The sequence below is a fragment of the Podarcis liolepis genome, assembly GCF_965112155.1.
Source record: "Podarcis liolepis genome assembly, chromosome: 1".
Classification (NCBI taxonomy): Eukaryota; Metazoa; Chordata; class Lepidosauria; order Squamata; family Lacertidae; genus Podarcis; species Podarcis liolepis.
The window spans coordinates 82,838,648-82,854,949 of NC_139554.1; the positions used below are offsets into that span (position 1 = coordinate 82,838,648).

General features: G+C 42.5%; 3 protein-coding genes across 3 annotated transcripts; 2 read left to right on the forward strand and 1 right to left on the reverse strand.

Annotated features, from left to right (window-relative positions):
- Positions 1-925: 925 nt before the first annotated feature.
- On the forward strand, positions 926-1,888 carry LOC310713413 (olfactory receptor 5AP2-like; the record flags this gene model as incomplete). The annotated part of the gene is made up of 1 exon (XM_083517519.1): positions 926-1,888. The coding sequence occupies one exon, from the start codon at positions 926-928 to the stop codon at positions 1,886-1,888; it is 963 nt and encodes a 320-aa protein (XP_083373645.1).
- A 4,819-nt stretch (positions 1,889-6,707) lies between these two features.
- On the reverse strand, positions 6,708-7,658 carry LOC310689309 (olfactory receptor 5M5-like; the record flags this gene model as incomplete). The annotated part of the gene is made up of 1 exon (XM_083466865.1): positions 6,708-7,658. One exon carries the CDS (start codon positions 7,656-7,658, stop codon positions 6,708-6,710), a length of 951 nt encoding a protein of 316 aa, XP_083322991.1.
- A 6,339-nt stretch (positions 7,659-13,997) lies between these two features.
- LOC310714665 (olfactory receptor 5M5-like) lies at positions 13,998-14,936 on the forward strand (the record flags this gene model as incomplete). Its single annotated transcript, XM_083520194.1, has 1 exon — positions 13,998-14,936. The coding sequence occupies one exon, from the start codon at positions 13,998-14,000 to the stop codon at positions 14,934-14,936; it is 939 nt and encodes a 312-aa protein (XP_083376320.1).
- Between the last annotated feature and the right edge of the window lie 1,366 nt (positions 14,937-16,302).

Below are 16,302 nucleotides of genomic sequence, written 5' to 3' on the forward strand. Positions count from 1 at the left end.
ACCTTCTGTTGCTCACACATGCGGCTCAGCTAGATAGGTAAAGAAAAAGCGTTTTACATGTGTTGTATATGTGATATAGCACTGTGACTCCAGATGGTGCTGTGGAGTCCCGTCTTTCCCTACCAGATTTCCCTGTATGAGTTTACAACGCGTTTAACTGAATTGCTTCTTTGATGTGTCTAGATCCAGCCATGCACATACAGACACACATGCCTATGCATACCCCCTTACACCTCTCAGTTGGCCCAAGGGTATTTCTCTGTCTCTCATAGAACTGAACACACCTCTCTCCTCCTTACAAAAGCCTTCCCAGGGTAGCAGACAGGCAGAGAAGCAATCAGGGAAACCATCGCAATCGCTTCTCTAAAACTAGAAGAAGAATCTCTTTAGGGCATTGCAAGCCCACCACTGCCTTCAACAGTACACAGCAGGGCAGCAAAGTGATCCTTGTTTCTCCACTGGAAATTAAACTTCTTGTTTCCTTTTAATTTTTAGTCCCAACCATCTAAAACTGAAAGATTAAGAAGGATCATATCAGAAGAGAATCACCACAGGAACTGCGGGAGTTTTTTACATCATGGACATACTGTACCTAAAAAGCCAGAAGCCTTTTGGGCTGCTTTGCATGATTAATCCCTTGGATTGGCATGTAAGAAAAGGTAAGGTGCAGATCATAGACCTTTGTTGAGCTCTGTTGGTTTTCAGATAGCTTTTCAAGAGCAGCAGACACCGTTTCCATTGGTAGAAGCCTATTGGGAAGTAGCCAGAGAGTCCCAAGAACACTAGAGGATCATGTGTTCCCCAGGCCTGTTTTATAGACTTGATATCATGACTGGAAAGGAAAGAAATGGAGGAATTGAAAATCTGTTTGGTATTCACTTTTATAAACAAGTTCAGGTTCACAATTTCCCCCGAATATTCTAGGATGAGAAAAATTACACATGGAGAGGAAATGGTCATGGAGAATTACACCACAACGGCTGAGTTCATCCTTCGTGGACTGACAGATCAGCCAGAACTGAAGATTCCCCTCTTTGTGATCTTTCTAGGGATCTATGCTGTCAGCATCGTGGGTAATCTAGGAATGATTGTTTTAATAGGAATTGACTCTCGACTTCACACGCCCATGTATTTTTTCCTTTGCTACCTGTCCTTTGTTGACTTCTGTTACTCCACTGTCATCACTCCCAAGATGCTAGTGAACTTTGTAGCTGATGCTAACATCATTTCATTCCATGGATGTGCAGCGCAGTTCTACTTCTTTGGCTCATTTGCGGGCATCGAAGGTTTCCTTTTGGCAGTAATGGCATATGACAGGTACAATGCCATTTGCAACCCACTCCTCTACAAGGTGATTATGTCATGGAAAGTCTGCAGCTACTTAGTAATTGCCTCGTTTCTAGCTGGATTTATAAATGCAGCAATTCACACTTATTTCACATTCCACCTGCACTTCTGTGATTCTAACATCATCAACCACTTCTTCTGTGATACGCCCCCTCTTCTTGCACTCTCTTGCACTGACATACACATCAACCTGATCATCATTTTTGTCTTTGCCAGTTTTAATGAATTAAGCTGCCTCATCACAATTCTTATTTCCTACATCTATATCCTCTCTGCCATCTTACGGATCAGCTCCTCAGAAGGGAGGCGCAGAGCTTTCTCTACGTGTGCTTCCCACTTACTGGCAGTCACCATATTCTTTGGAACGATCCTGTTCATGTATTTGAGACCCAGCTCCAGCCACTCTATGGACCAGGACAAAATAGTCTCTGTCTTCTACACTGTGGTGATTCCCATGCTGAATCCACTGATCTACAGCCTGAGGAACAGGGAGGTAAAAGATGCTCTGAGAAAAGCTGTGCGTAGGAAAGCCGTGTTTTAACATGTTGCCTACTGGAAGACTATCAATGTGTGCTTTGGGCATGTTGGTAGTCGACTGGCTTTAGCACAATTTTATAAATGTATTGTTAAATGTAAATGTTATCAGTTGATTTTTACCCAGTACTGTTTAGCTCATATTTTCATTATGTTGGGAAGAACAGACTGTTTGGGGTAGAGCTGCAGCTCAGTGGAAGAACATTTGCATTGCCTGCAGAAAGGTCCTCTGGTTCAATCATGAGCATCTCTAGGCTGGGAGAGACCCCAGTCTGAAACCCAGGAGAGTCCCTGCCAGTCAATGTAAACAATATTGATCTAGATTGATCAATGATCTGATTCAGTATAAGGCAGCTCCTTATATCCCTAACTTCATTATAATGGAACCTAATGACTTGTAATTCAGCCAGGTATCCAGATTGCGCAGAAATAATTTATGGAGACCTAGAGTCAACTAAGTTCTACTCAGTGTAGACTCATTGAAATTTATGAACCTAAGTTAGTAATGTGTATTAACTCAGGACTACTCTGAGAAGGACTAGCATTGAATGCCATCCATAGGCTTGGATCCTAATTTCCTTTCTTTCAACAGGAGCTTTCTCTGAGTGAAGTTCCATCAGCAGCAACAGAGAAGGTGATTTCCCCCCATGCAGTCACTTCCACCCCTGGAAACCTGCTCAGGAGGGTTCTGGATCCTTCCAGAACAGTGTGAGAGGCTTCAATGGGAGGGAGTAATTGGCCAACCCCCCCCAACCCTGCACCTCTTTCTTTTGATCCTTCAGCCAGTCAAAAGCCCTACATGAATGAAAGGAACCTTTCTGTCTGAATTTAATTCATTTGCTGAATTAAAATATGCTGTATAATTTAGTACAGGAGTAGCCAATGTAGTATCCTCTGGGTGTTGTTGAACAATATTTCCAATTTGCCACAGCCAGCATGATCAATAATCAGGAATAATAGGAGCTGCAGTCTAACAACATTTAGAGGGCACCATGTTGATTAGCCCTGAAGTATATTGGCAAAAGTCTTGTCATCCCCAAAGAAATATCAAATTGAGATACAAACTATTTAAAGGTTTCATAAATATGATCTATTTTCTCAATTCTAGAAATATAATTAAAATATTTTTGGATAAAGCACCATTGTATCAATTTTTCCTCCACATTATCGATTTCCAGATCTAACATGACCTTCAGTGGAAACTAAATAGTAGCAGAATTCATTTTATAATTATAATTATTTCATAAAATTTATATGCTGCTTGATTGTAGAAAAAGCCTCAAAGTGGTTTACAAAAAGATAAATTTAGCAGAGCAAGATGAATTAAAGATGCAACACAGACTGTATTCACATGTGATGCCACGTTAGGGATGCTCACTGGAAGTTTTCTGGTGTAAAATGGTATTCCGCACTGTAGGGCCTTGTGAGGTTTTGGTGAGTTAGTCTTGAGAATGTGGGACAAGAGGGGGAAATGTAATTCATTTGCATAAAACACCTGGTTTATTCAATAAAATACCTTACACTGAATATATGACAAATATACATACTGCACAGAAAAAAGTATCATTTTGTACAATGCTATACCATTTTACCATTCTGCTGGTAGGCCTGGAATACATAATGTATTATGAAAGCACACAGGGAATCCTGCCCATTTAGGTTGCTGTTGCAGACATCAGACGGAAGATGGAGCTCTGAGAAAAGGAAGGAAAAGAAGATGTTGTTTTCCATTGTGAATGTAAGCCTATTCAGGGTGATTCAGAGCTCCTTCTGAGCAATAAATGTCCTTTAAGGAAACCATGATGCTCAACAGTTGAATACTTGGCAACTCAAATCCAATTCAGAAATATCCCTCGTGTGAGGAGTGGGGCCATGCTGACTAGCCCACCTGGAGATTGCATGAACCAACTACCTCCTCCCCAACTGAGCATTTGCAGGAGAAAGCAGTCACACATACCACTGTATGGAATCATACATATATAAAGGTTCTCCCCTTGCAGACGTTTGCACTGCACAGGCCAATGTTAGAGTGTAGGCACATGGCAGGTGCAAGGCCTGTCAAAGCAGGCCCACTCTCTTCTTATGCACTGGCCCAATGTGTGAGGGATACTTTTGAACAGAACTTCAGTATGGAGAAAACTGAGCTAACAGGATCTTCTTCCCCTCTTTAAGATATAGACTTACAAAGCCACTGGGGCGTGGGTGATGCTGTGGTCTAAACCACCAAGCCTCTTGGACTTGTCGATCGGAAGGTCGGTGATTCGAATCCCCGCAACAGGGTGAGCTCCCCAGCTCCTGCCAACCTAGCAGTTTGAAAGCTCACCAGTGCAAGTAGATAAATAGGTACCACTGCAGTGGAAAGGTAAACGGCTTCCTAGCAGTGGTTTAATCATGCTGGCCACATGACCCGGAAAGCTGCCTGTGGACAAACACCAGCTCCCTCGGTCTGAAAGCAAGATGAGCGCCGCAACCCCATAGTCACCTTTGACTGGACTTAACTGTCCAGGGGTCCTTTACCTTTACTTTACAAAGCCACTGTAACATATGTAATAAAAGGTGAACAAAAGGTGAAGCACTGTAGGATTAAAAACTTTACTGGACAGTATCAATGTCATTCTTGGGTATTGGCTCAGTTCTATTTCTACTGTACAGTGGTACCTTGGGATGCAAACAGGATCTGTTCTGGAGCCCCGTTCGCATCCTGAACAGAATGTAAGATGCAACGGCACGTATGTGCATGTGTGGGTCACGTTTTGCCACTTCCGCGCATGCGTGTGACGTCATTTTGAGCATCTGCGTATGTGTGAGCGGCAAAACCCAGAAGTAACATGCTCCGTTACTTCTGGGTTGCCGCGGAACGCAACCCGAAAGCGCTCAACCTGAAGCACATTCAACCTGAGGTATGACTGTAATCACTTTTAGTTTAACAACCAGTCAATTGCTGTTGTGAAACTCCTGCACATATTCTAGTAAATTAAGACAGATATTGGGGTCTTAGGGGGGGGGAGTAGTACCTCTGGTGGGGGACACATCATGCTCCTTCTGAGGTAGTTTATCCACCTTTCTCCCCACCCTGCGCTCGGCTCTCACCTGTAGCTTCCAGAAGCTGTCAGCATGCAACAGCATGCAACACACCCTGGGAACTAGCTTCAATTGGCTGGCTAAACCAGGTGAGGGTAGCCAATGGGTCTTAAACCCTCAGTGTGTTAGGGACTAGTCTGTCTCCTGTAGGTGAAGAGTGAAGCCCTGTAGGCTCCAGCGGATTGAGTGGACGAGACCAATAGTGGGTCCAACAGTCAAGAAGGTGGTTTCTGCACACGGTATAGAAGCATATGGGGCTCATCAACCTGGGAAGGTTGCCCATCTAGGGGAAGGAAAACTCTGATCCTAAACCTCTGCTGCCTTGTGGAATATTTTCCGGCTAAAGTAAACCCTACATAAATCTGGAGTGGAGTTCCTAAGGTGGTTGGAAAGTGCCTTGTATGCCTCCTTTCAGCAACTCCTGAAGCAAAGCTGGTGCCAAAAGTATTGCTCTGCCTTCCTTTGGAGCACATCAATGAGGCCAAGTGCTGCTGCTGCTGCTGCTGCTGCTGGTGGGGTCTTCTCCCTGCTTGGGAATGGCTTACAAAGGTGCATCGGCCTGCCTTGCCAAACGCCCTGCCCCTTGACAGCCCAGGTCACTCTGCATAGTCCAAGGCAAACTGGGGTGATCCAGGACTGTCTAACTCTCACCCCAACTTCGTTGAAGCCAATTTCCCCCCTATCATCCCATTTTGGCCTGGGAGTTGGCTGAATTCAGTGCACAGCCCTTGTGCCCAAGCTTTGCTGTTCTAAGATAAAAATAATCAGGCCTAACACTGCACAAAGGGTAGGTGTGGGGTGAAACCAACGGGTTCCTCTGGGTCTATTATAAAGGCAATGTTTTACTTCTTTATCTTTGGAAGACTTACAAGTTTCAGCCCCAAATTAGTGACTTATCTAAGGGCATTGAGGTTTCACTAATCTCTGTTTTCTCCCTTGTCAGCCTCCCCAGTGTTTCTTAGGGTTAGAAACAACCACTAACAATGTGGTAGCTGCTTTAAAGCCTTACTGCATCACCACTCTTAACAGAGATAATTGTGTTTATTTTTTGGTTTGATGAAAGCTCTGAGAGCCACTCAGAAATTGATGAAAGTGAGGAGGAGTGGAAGAAATGGCAATGCTGGGCCTACCATGTTATTAGAGTTTGCTATGGTCTCAAACCTACATAGATGTGTGAAAAGTCTATGAGCAGTGAAGGCTCTGGATGGCACCTTCCTTTGCCCATGGCTTCCCATCCCCAAGTCTGCCAGACATGCATACATTGGATGTCATGTCTGAATAGCTACACACAGCTCCAAAATCATAATGACCAGTCTATACAACACATGTCCTTAAAATCAGAGATAATAATGGGATGGGCAGCTCTAATTTGAACAACAGTGCACTAGGCTGCTATTTTTCAGTAGCAGTCCCATTTCATTTGCAATGTCCACTTCTGTCTTTAGACTATATAAATGTACAATGTAAGAGCAAGCCAGCTTCCCATTTTAGAAGTATCAGCAAGTGCAGGTGCCGTAAACTGCAATATTAATTTAATCTGAAACTAGCTCTGATCAAAAATGATCAAGAGCTAAACCCATTCTGCTGCAGTAGTTGACCAACATGGTTACTTGTTGCCCAATGCCTTTGGGCAGAACAGAAATACACAACACTCACAACAGTTCTTTATATAAGCACAGACTTCACACTATTTATGGAAATAAATAATAGTGGATATTAAGCTTTAAATAAGGAATTAATGGACATTATCGTTTACGGTGTATATTAGTAAAATACTTCCCTACCAGTCTCTTCATGGCACCCTTGACCTCCTTGTTCCTTAGGCTATAGATCAGTGGATTCAGCATGGGAATCACCACTGCATAAAACAAAGATACTATTTTGCCCCGTTCTGGGGACAGGCTAGAAGGACGCCTGATATACATGACGAAAACTGTCCCATAAAAGACGGTGACCGCCATCAGGTGGAAGCCACATGTGGAGAAAGCTTTGTACCTACCCTCAACAGAGGGTATCCTCAGGATCGTAGAGAGAATGAACATGTAGGAGATTAGAATAACAACGAGGGAGCTGATGAGGTTGAAACTGGCAGAAAGTAACATCAGGGTCTGTTTGACATGGGTGTCAGAGCAGGACAGTTTCATGAGAGGTGGATCAGCAGAGTAAAAGTGGTTGATGACATGGGAGCCACAGAAGGTCAGGCGGAAGGTGAATATGGTCTGTATCATGGCATCTAGGAAAGCATATGCAGAGGGAACAGCCACCAGCCACATGCAGACCTTTGGTGTCATCTTTGTGGTATAGAGCAGTGGGTTGCAGATAGCTGCATACCGATCATATGCCATGACGGCTAGGATGAAGCATTCTGTGAGACCCAGAGTAATGAAGAGATAACACTGTATCAAGCATCTAGTAAAAGAAATGTATTTGTGGCCTGTAACTAAATTTGCCAACATCCGAGGTGTGACATTGGAGGAATAGCAAAAGTCTATAAAGGACAAGCTGCTGAGGAAGAAGTACATGGGAGTGTGGAGTTGGGAATCCATCTTGATTACTGTGATTGTCCCCAGATTTCCCACAACAGTAATAATATAGACCAGCAGGAACAAAACAGAGAGCGGGAGCTGCAGTTCAGGATACTCTGCAAATCCCAATAGAATAAATTCAGATCCTGATGTATTATTTCCTTTCACCATTCTGCTATGCATTTTGCCTTTTGAGATACAAGAATTGAAATGCACGCAGTCTAAGTGCTTTTCCTGAAAGACAAAACAACCCAGTTTATGTTTCTTCCTTCCTTCGGGCAGACGCTGGCACAATATACTTCCCTTGCAGGAGATAAGAACATCATCATCATCAATATGTTTATTGTTCTAGCTGAAGGCCATGACAATTGAGTAGAATATCTATGGAAGAATAAACATGAAGACATGCTGCTGAAGGCTGGCCTAGAGCATACTGTGCAATTGGATTCTGCAGGAAAGATCCCAAGCAGGATCTTTCCCAGTCTTTTCCCAGTCTACCCTTCAAGCCCATCTAGGCACAAACAAGCCCCAGATAATTCCCATTGAAAGAATAGAGGAAAGTAGGAATTCCGCGTGTAAGTTTATGCCATAATCACTGGGTCAGGCGCCATGTGCCTGACTTTTCACAGGACGGTTCACTCTTTGAAGTGCTGCCGGATGACAGTCCTCAATCTGAAGACACCTTCTGTTTGAAGGGCTGTCTGGTCCAAGTCCAGTTTTAAGATAAAGAGCCATAAGAAGAGATAGCAGAAGCCTTGAACTTGCTCATCAGCATTTAGCCCCTGGACTGTAGAATGAACATAAACAAAGGTCATCCAGTCACATACCTCCTCATTAGGGTGAGAAATATTGCATTTCTCCTTAAATTATCATACGGTAATTCTTTCAACATTTGCACCTATACATATAAATTAGGATGTGCTAATTACATGCCAACCCATGTCCTCTTTCTTGATGACAAATGAGTAGCTACCCTAATCACAGGATTATTTTGCCAGCACGGTCTTGCCATTTTGTAGATTGGAACAACCCCACCCCCATAGGTACAGTGCTGTATAGAATTACAAATATTCACTGTTTCTGGGACAAATAATGGATACTTTTTACAGCTATGTTCAGCCTACCAGTTCAGGAAATGTTGGAGACATTTCCACCCAGAGTCCAGAGCAGGGGCAGATTTTGGTAATCTTTGGTAGTATGGCACCCTGAGTGAAGCCAGAATTTGGGGCCCCCAATGAATCTTCTCAATGATGGATCTTCTCAATTTTGTGCCCCCTGGGCTCAGCACCCTGTGCAAGGAAACTGTCCTAAATCTGGCCCTGTCCAGAGCACTGGCACTGGAGCTAGGCAGAAGAACAGTTTTATACTGTCATCCTTAGCTCTACAACATGTGACCACTAACATTTTCCTGAACTTCCCGACTAGCATGGATCCCCAAAGATATGACACAATCATTACTTTAGCACAGCCTTGGAAGTCAATTAAGGATACTCTGAGAATTTCTTTCCCCCAGAGTTGCTGAGAATAGAAAAGCATATTTATGTTTGTGATTCCTGTGGGGTTTTGAGCGAGTGAAATCCATACTCTTTCTACAACTGTCATAGTCTGGTTGAAAAGAGGCATTTAATTATTTGTTTTCTTTATTTATTTACATTTATCTATAGGGTGCTCTTTGTTGAATGCTTTCAATCCCAGAGGGGGAAACAAAGTAATAAAAATAAGCAGAGAAAAGCAAAAAATACAAGGATCATATAAACAGGACCAATACACAACAATACAATTCTATTGTAAGTTAAGCAAGAAAAATACAATGGAAATTAATATTTCCAATTTAACAAAACACAAGCCTCCAGGTTGGCAGGGCTGCCAGATAGTGATGTGGAGATGGATTTGCTGCCCCGCCATCTCTCTTCTCCTTACTTGCTGACACAGACAGCATTCAGGTTTTTCCAGGGTCTTGGGAGGAGGGTCTGTGGCATCTCTCCTTAAACAAGGAGCAAACACAGTTTCTTCACGGTGTGGAGATAGAAGCATAATTGTTAGGAATCCAGGCATGGCCACACCTTCATTAAACAGCATTTGAGCTAATGGCTTGGCATGGCTGGGAAATAGTTCCTCATTACCTAGGGATGTTTTGAATGGAGAGAATTATCACTTGGGGGCAGGTGTTTGTGTTTGATGGAACAATCATACTCCCACTCTAGGGTGGGGGCAAGTTTGCCATACCCTAGCTCCCACACAAAAGAAGACTCAGGTTGGGTTTTCTTCTTCCCCAGCTGTGGTGAACTGTGGGGATGGCCCAGCTTATAAACCAGCTCCTCCCCAAACTGAATGAATGAATGACTCAATCAATCAATCAATCAATCAATCAATCAATCAATCAATCAATTTATTACAGTCACATACCAGAAATTCCTCCCTAAACTGCCCCAAACTGTGTGGTACACACCCTTCCTGCCTTTGTAAAGTGTGAACTTTGCTAGATGCTTGTTGAAGGGACTGAGTAGGAGTTCTTGGTAGAGCACCTAATTGGCCTGGGATTTGGCCTCTTTTTCACCTACTTTACTCTCCTGGGAATTCCTTGTTTGGAGTGGAGTTCCTTATTTGGTTTAATCTGGCCTGTAGTCTAGGCAGCAAAGTGGAATTAAGATCTGCTGAGTAAATTCCTGAGGTACTATGCAAGGCATTATGGTTAAATGCACTCCTTGGTCAACCTCCATTGCAATTGCTTTGTGGGTTATTGTGGGTGTCATGTAGCATGTGTACTAGGGAGAACGTCAAACCAGTGGGCTGTGATACATTGTTTGGCTCAAAAACCCAAGGCCCTGGTAGCAAGGAGGAAGTGTTACTTCACTATTTGCTGTGGGGTCATAGCTTGTACCTGATGATATGCCCAGGAGCAAGAAGGGATATGATCTCTCCATCAATGAGGAACTTTCCTGCTTGGATTATTTGATTTGGTTGATCAGTTCAATTTTCTATTTGGTTATTGCAGATCCTCTTATTGTTATTTTCATATTTTAATAAATATAACATTCCCCCACTTTAGTATTGTACCCTGAGTCTTCTTTTGGGGTATGATGGCAATAGGAGCATTTTTGGAACGGAAGATGGGGAATGGGAAACACAGGACAGAGAAGCAGAAACTCACCTTTGAGCTCTAGAAGCTCATTTGCGTTGCAAGTGTCTCTGGTGATCTGAAATGAAATGCTGCCCTGCTAGAAGGATGAAAGCTGTCTGCCTCCAGCTATGTTCTATTTGCTTATTTCCACACATACATTTTTTAAAAGTTTTTAATTTTTTACAAAAAGCCGTAAGTTTTCAGTGGTCTCATCTCCCAAACTCAGGTAAGTGCTTCCACTTGGAATCTCTAACCATGTGAGGAAGTAGGGAGCATATAACAATATAAACCATCTCTATTTTATTTGTTTTTTATTAGCAAGCTTGGGAAGAATGTAGGCTCATGTTCACCTTAGCTTTCTATCTCCTAGTTGTGCAGTACTGCGGTTATGGTTAACATTATGGTCCATAGCCACTCAGATATCATTTGTACCATCTGGTTATTTGATGTAGGTCCTAGGGATATGGCACAAGACTCCACTTCTGGCTCCTCATCCCCAATTCAAAACAAATCTACACATTATGTGGTACAGGAGTTGCCAGCCTTTTTGAACCAATGGGTACATTTCAAATGTTGAGAGTGCTGGAGGCACTGGTCAATAAACAACTGTTATGGCATAAGACAAAATGGCTGCCATGGGGAGCGTAGCCAGAAACAGCAAAAGAGATATGGCTACCCCCAACAAAGTTATGCTTATTATGGAAAATCAGCTACTGCATGTTGTGTTGGTTTTGATTCTGGAAATCACACAATATTGGTTTTACACACACACACACACACACACACACACACACACACACACACACACACAGAGAGAGAGAGAGAGAGAGAGAGAGAGAGAGAGAGAGATCCCATTGCTGTCTAATGGCAACAGGGGACATTCTTCAGTAGGAAAAAATATATATACAATGTAGCTACACCACACTCACTGTACATTTTGTCGTATAACTTTCATTTATTGAGGGCTACAGAGTTGCTTTTTCAAGAAATAAAGTATGAAAGCTCAGAGACAGCAGTGAAACCCTTCAAAAGCATCATGGCTCCTGCACGTTCCAGGATGGAATCTCTGATCTTCTGATTCATATTAGTTCAAAAGGTCATACCACTATAGTCTAATTAAACAGGAAAGGGGGCACATTTTCATTGTCAACAACAGCTCCCAGGAATCCGATGGAGAGCAGTAATTTTACTCTCAGGGCTCTAGAGGACAACAAGTGGAGCAGAAGAGCCATTTCAGAGACAATCTCCCTGGGCTCATAGATGAATATAAAGCCTTCTGCTTCATTCAGCTGCCGGTGCTCTTGGGAGTCTGTGGGATTGGCTCTTTCCTCATTGAGGTAGGTTTTACCAGCATCCATTGCCCATATTTGGGTGTGGGACATCTTATACCAATTGAGACATTCAACCTAACATCCATTGGGCTCTATTTATAGCATGGTGTGTTGAGAAAGACTGCCACTGTGCAGTGGTCCTATCTGTTTCTGAAGTAGCTACAGCTAGATGTGTCCACGAACAGCAAGATTTAGTTTGGATCCCAGTTCAGAACTGTGGGAAAACAACAGACCTCAGTCTGAAGTAGTTTGTAGAGTTGGTGAATCAGTCAGAAAAAATATACCTTTTAATGATTATTTTAGGGTAGGAATGGATGAGATTTGCAGGAAAAGTCATCTGCTAAAGAGGGCACAGAACCTGTCAAATTTTAGAACAGCTGTTGTGGTTTTCCCTGCAGCTTTACAGTTTGGAGGTGGGTAAAAAATAATCAACCTCACCTGGGGTTTTATGAGTAGTTGGTCTGAAAATTACAAACATGTCTAATCTTCTTTTTTTGTCAACCGTCCTGAGACCTCTGTGTATAGGGCAGTATATAAATTCAATGAATGAACGAACAAATGAATGAATCTCCCACTGAAACTGCCTTTGAATTCCTCAAAGGCAGTCACTGTCCTGAATCTCTTGCCAATCACATTCATTGGATGACCCTGGGTACTAGCATTATTATTTAAACAACAACATTAGGAACTTGTCTCTGTTCACCATCTCCACAGTATGCATATTTTTATTAACTTTAACCACCACCACTCTTCTCTGTTTTCTATGAGGTCCGAACACCTTACTTTTTAAAGGAAAGGTTTGCCAATCCCGTGATCATTTTACTGGCATTTTCTGCACCTTTTCCAGATCAACAATACTGTGTGGCCAGAGCAGTAGATAGTATTCCAAATGCAGCTACCATTCTAAATTCTTTCTACCATGATCACAAGACACTATGCCATCATCATAATCAGCAGATCCCTTTCCTGTATATGTCAGTTGTTGATATTTTGCCCCATTATGTGAATCACTTTACATTTGCTTTCACTCGATCTTGTTTTCATTTCTCCCCCTTCATCTATTTTGGAGCTATTGACAAGCTGTTTGATTTTAGCTTGAAAGTAGTTTTTCTGACTCTGGAATATTGAGTGGAGTGCTATGGTTGTGTATGTTTTCAGGTTCTTTTTTTATATTTTCTTTAGCTATACCCCCCAAAAAATATGGTGAGTCAATGTAACCACCTCTTTCTTCTGTACGGTGGAACCTCGGGTTATGTACCTCTCTGGATATGTAACTTTCAGGTTATGAATGTGGCAAACTTGGAAGTATTCTTCTGGGTTTCCCTGTGCACACATGCACAGAAGCGCTCTATCACGCTGCGCGCATGTGCAGAAGCAGCAACTCTGGTTACGGATTTTTTGGGGGTGCACACGGACCCCCAGAACAAATTAAATTCATATCCAGGGGGTCCACTGTATATAGAAAAGAGATCTATAGCTCTATCTTTTCCATACATATAAGGTCTGATAATATCTGGATCACCAGTACACCAAAAAGCACTTCAAGGTCCCTACTTTACCCATGAGAATATGGATACCTCTGATGATCAGATGTTGAAGCTAAAAAAGGCAGAATAGCATTCACACACTTTTTTTTTGTCACATTCTAAATGCATCTGTTTGGCAGGTGTGAGAAAGAAAATACTGAACTAGATGGTGCTTTTTGTGTTTTTATTCTCTGTCTCCTCCCTCATATAATACTAACCTTTTCCAAATTTATAAGTTTGTGCATGTGTGCATTTTAACTATGTTTCTATTATTCATTCCCCTTTCATTCAGGTAGCACAAAGTCTATTATGAAACAATTGTATGTTGTCTTCAAGCTAGTTGTGTGTTAAAACAATGGAGATAAAAAGGACCCCCCCCCCTTGAATCACACACAAAAACAGTAGAGGTTTGAGACCACAGAATAAAACTAGGGAAGAATATTGCTTCACCAGCACATCAAATAATAAGTCTGATTTCACATTCTTTGCATGTATGTTCCTTTCGTTTTCAGAAGACATTATAAATGTGTAGATGGCTGAACAAAATAACACAATTGTATTTGACTTCATTCTTTTGGGTGTCACAAATCGTAGAGAGCTGCAGCTTCCTCTCTTCATGCTGTTTTCAGTCGTTTACATTATCACCCTTCTGGGGAATGTGGGGATGATCACATTAATCAGGATGGACTCCCAACTCCACACTCCCATGTACTTCTTCCTCAGCAGCCTGTCCTTTGTAGACCTCTGCTATTCCTCCAATGTCACACCTCGGATGCTGGCCAATTTTGTAGCAGACTATAAAGTCATTTCCTTTACTGGATGTCTGATACAGTGTTATCTCTTCATTGCACTGGTGCTTACGGAGTCCTTCATCCTGGCCATCATGGCATATGATAGGTATGTAGCCATCTGCAACCCACTACTCTATACCACAAAGATGTCATGGAAGGTCTGCATGTGGCTGGTGGCAGTTCCCTCTGCATATGCTTTCCTAGATGCCATGATACAGACCATATTCACCTTCCGCTTGACCTTCTGTGGCTCCCATGTCATCAACCACTTTTACTGTGCTGACCCACCTCTCATGGAACTGTCCTGCTCTGACACCCATGTCAAATTGACCCTGATGTTACTTTCTGCCAGTTTCAACCTCATCAGCTCCCTAGCTGTTATTCTGACTTCCTACACCTTCATCCTCTTCACTATTCTGAAAATTCGCAATACCGGAGCGAGGTACAAAGCTTTCTCCACATGTGGCTCCCACCTGACGGCTGTCACCCTTTTCTATGGGACACTCTTTGTCATGTACATCAGACGTCCTTCCAGCGTGTCCCTAGAACAGGGCAAAATAGTCTCTGTGTTTTATGCCGTGGTGATCCCTATGCTGAATCCGTTGATCTACAGCCTAAGGAACAAGGAGGTGAAGGGTGCCCTGAAGAGATTATTGCAAAGGAAAGTGTTATTGCATTAAATGTCTATTCATTCACTAGTTATAAAATGAAATGATCCATGAGGAAGATGTGTCCACCATATGGTGAAGAAGAGGGAATATGAATTTTTACAGCTTATGAATATATGGTATTTAATATGTGGTAGATGAGTTCTTGCACCTTGCTGTCTGGTTTCTTCCTTCCCTCCCCACTTTTCCGATTCAATTTTGGTTGTTGGTTTCGATCTCCATAAAATATTGACAGTACGGCCCAAATACAAAATAGTATCTCTCCCTCATCACCAGCATCTAATTTTCAGATCCACCAGTTCTTCAAAATTGAAACAGGGTGTTTGGGTGGACGTATTGCTTACACACTGCAATGGTACCTAATGGGTAGGGGAAATGCTCCTTGCAGCCTCTTCTGAAACTTCTGACTTACATTTTCATCCTCAAATTGTGAATTTCCTGGGGAAAAGGAGAAACTTGGAGTCAGCATCAGGTATGGTATCCTTCTTACATCTGCAAAGAAACACAGAAGCCCAAAGCCTAGCCTCGTGTCTTTTTCTCCATGAGCCCCCAACTTCATGAGACCATCAACTACAATGAAGAAACGAGTATCTTTATCCTATCGGTGTTACCTCTCATTTTGGTTGTATATATACTATTCTTTATTTGGCTCTCCAAGTAATTAATCTTGTGGTGTTAATGTGAGGTGGCATTAATGTTATTATTGGTTGATTGGATTTTACAATGAAAAGAATGCTCCTTATATTCATGTGGATGTAGTGTTTCCCTCCGCCCCATCCACAAAGCATTTGAAAGCCAGAAAACCATTTGTTTGCACCACAAGTTCCTTAGTCTTTCTGAGGGTGCTTGTTTAGGCATGATAGGGGCTGGAGCAGGAGGGAATAGTTGGGGTGGGGAGTTTGGGGGATGTGGAATTTGTTATAGAATACACACATTAGATTTTAGTGATTGCCCTGGGCCTGTATATCATTATGGGATTCCTCTTTTGTCATGGCTGATGTCTATAGTGTTTCACTGAAGGCACAAGGCTTAGATGATGTGATCAAGCAATGGAGGAACTCTGAGTACATTAGAAGGCAGAAGTCCTTTATTGTTTCTTTATTCAGGAGACACATGATGCAGCTACAAGCAGTAGCCTCTTATCCTACTCATACTTTAGCAAACATTATATGGCTCCAGGTAATAAGCAGTCCAGAGATGTTGCTAAAACCAGGTCCTAATCTCATGTTTCCCAGTTAGCTAAGTACTATGGACCCCGTATTTTTCAAAAGCCAAGCCACAGATCCCTACTTTTGAAAATCGTTATATCTTTATGGTAGTTTCTGTTATGTGAATGGTGCCACGGACCCCCTGGGTGGGTTACATGGACCCCCTGGGC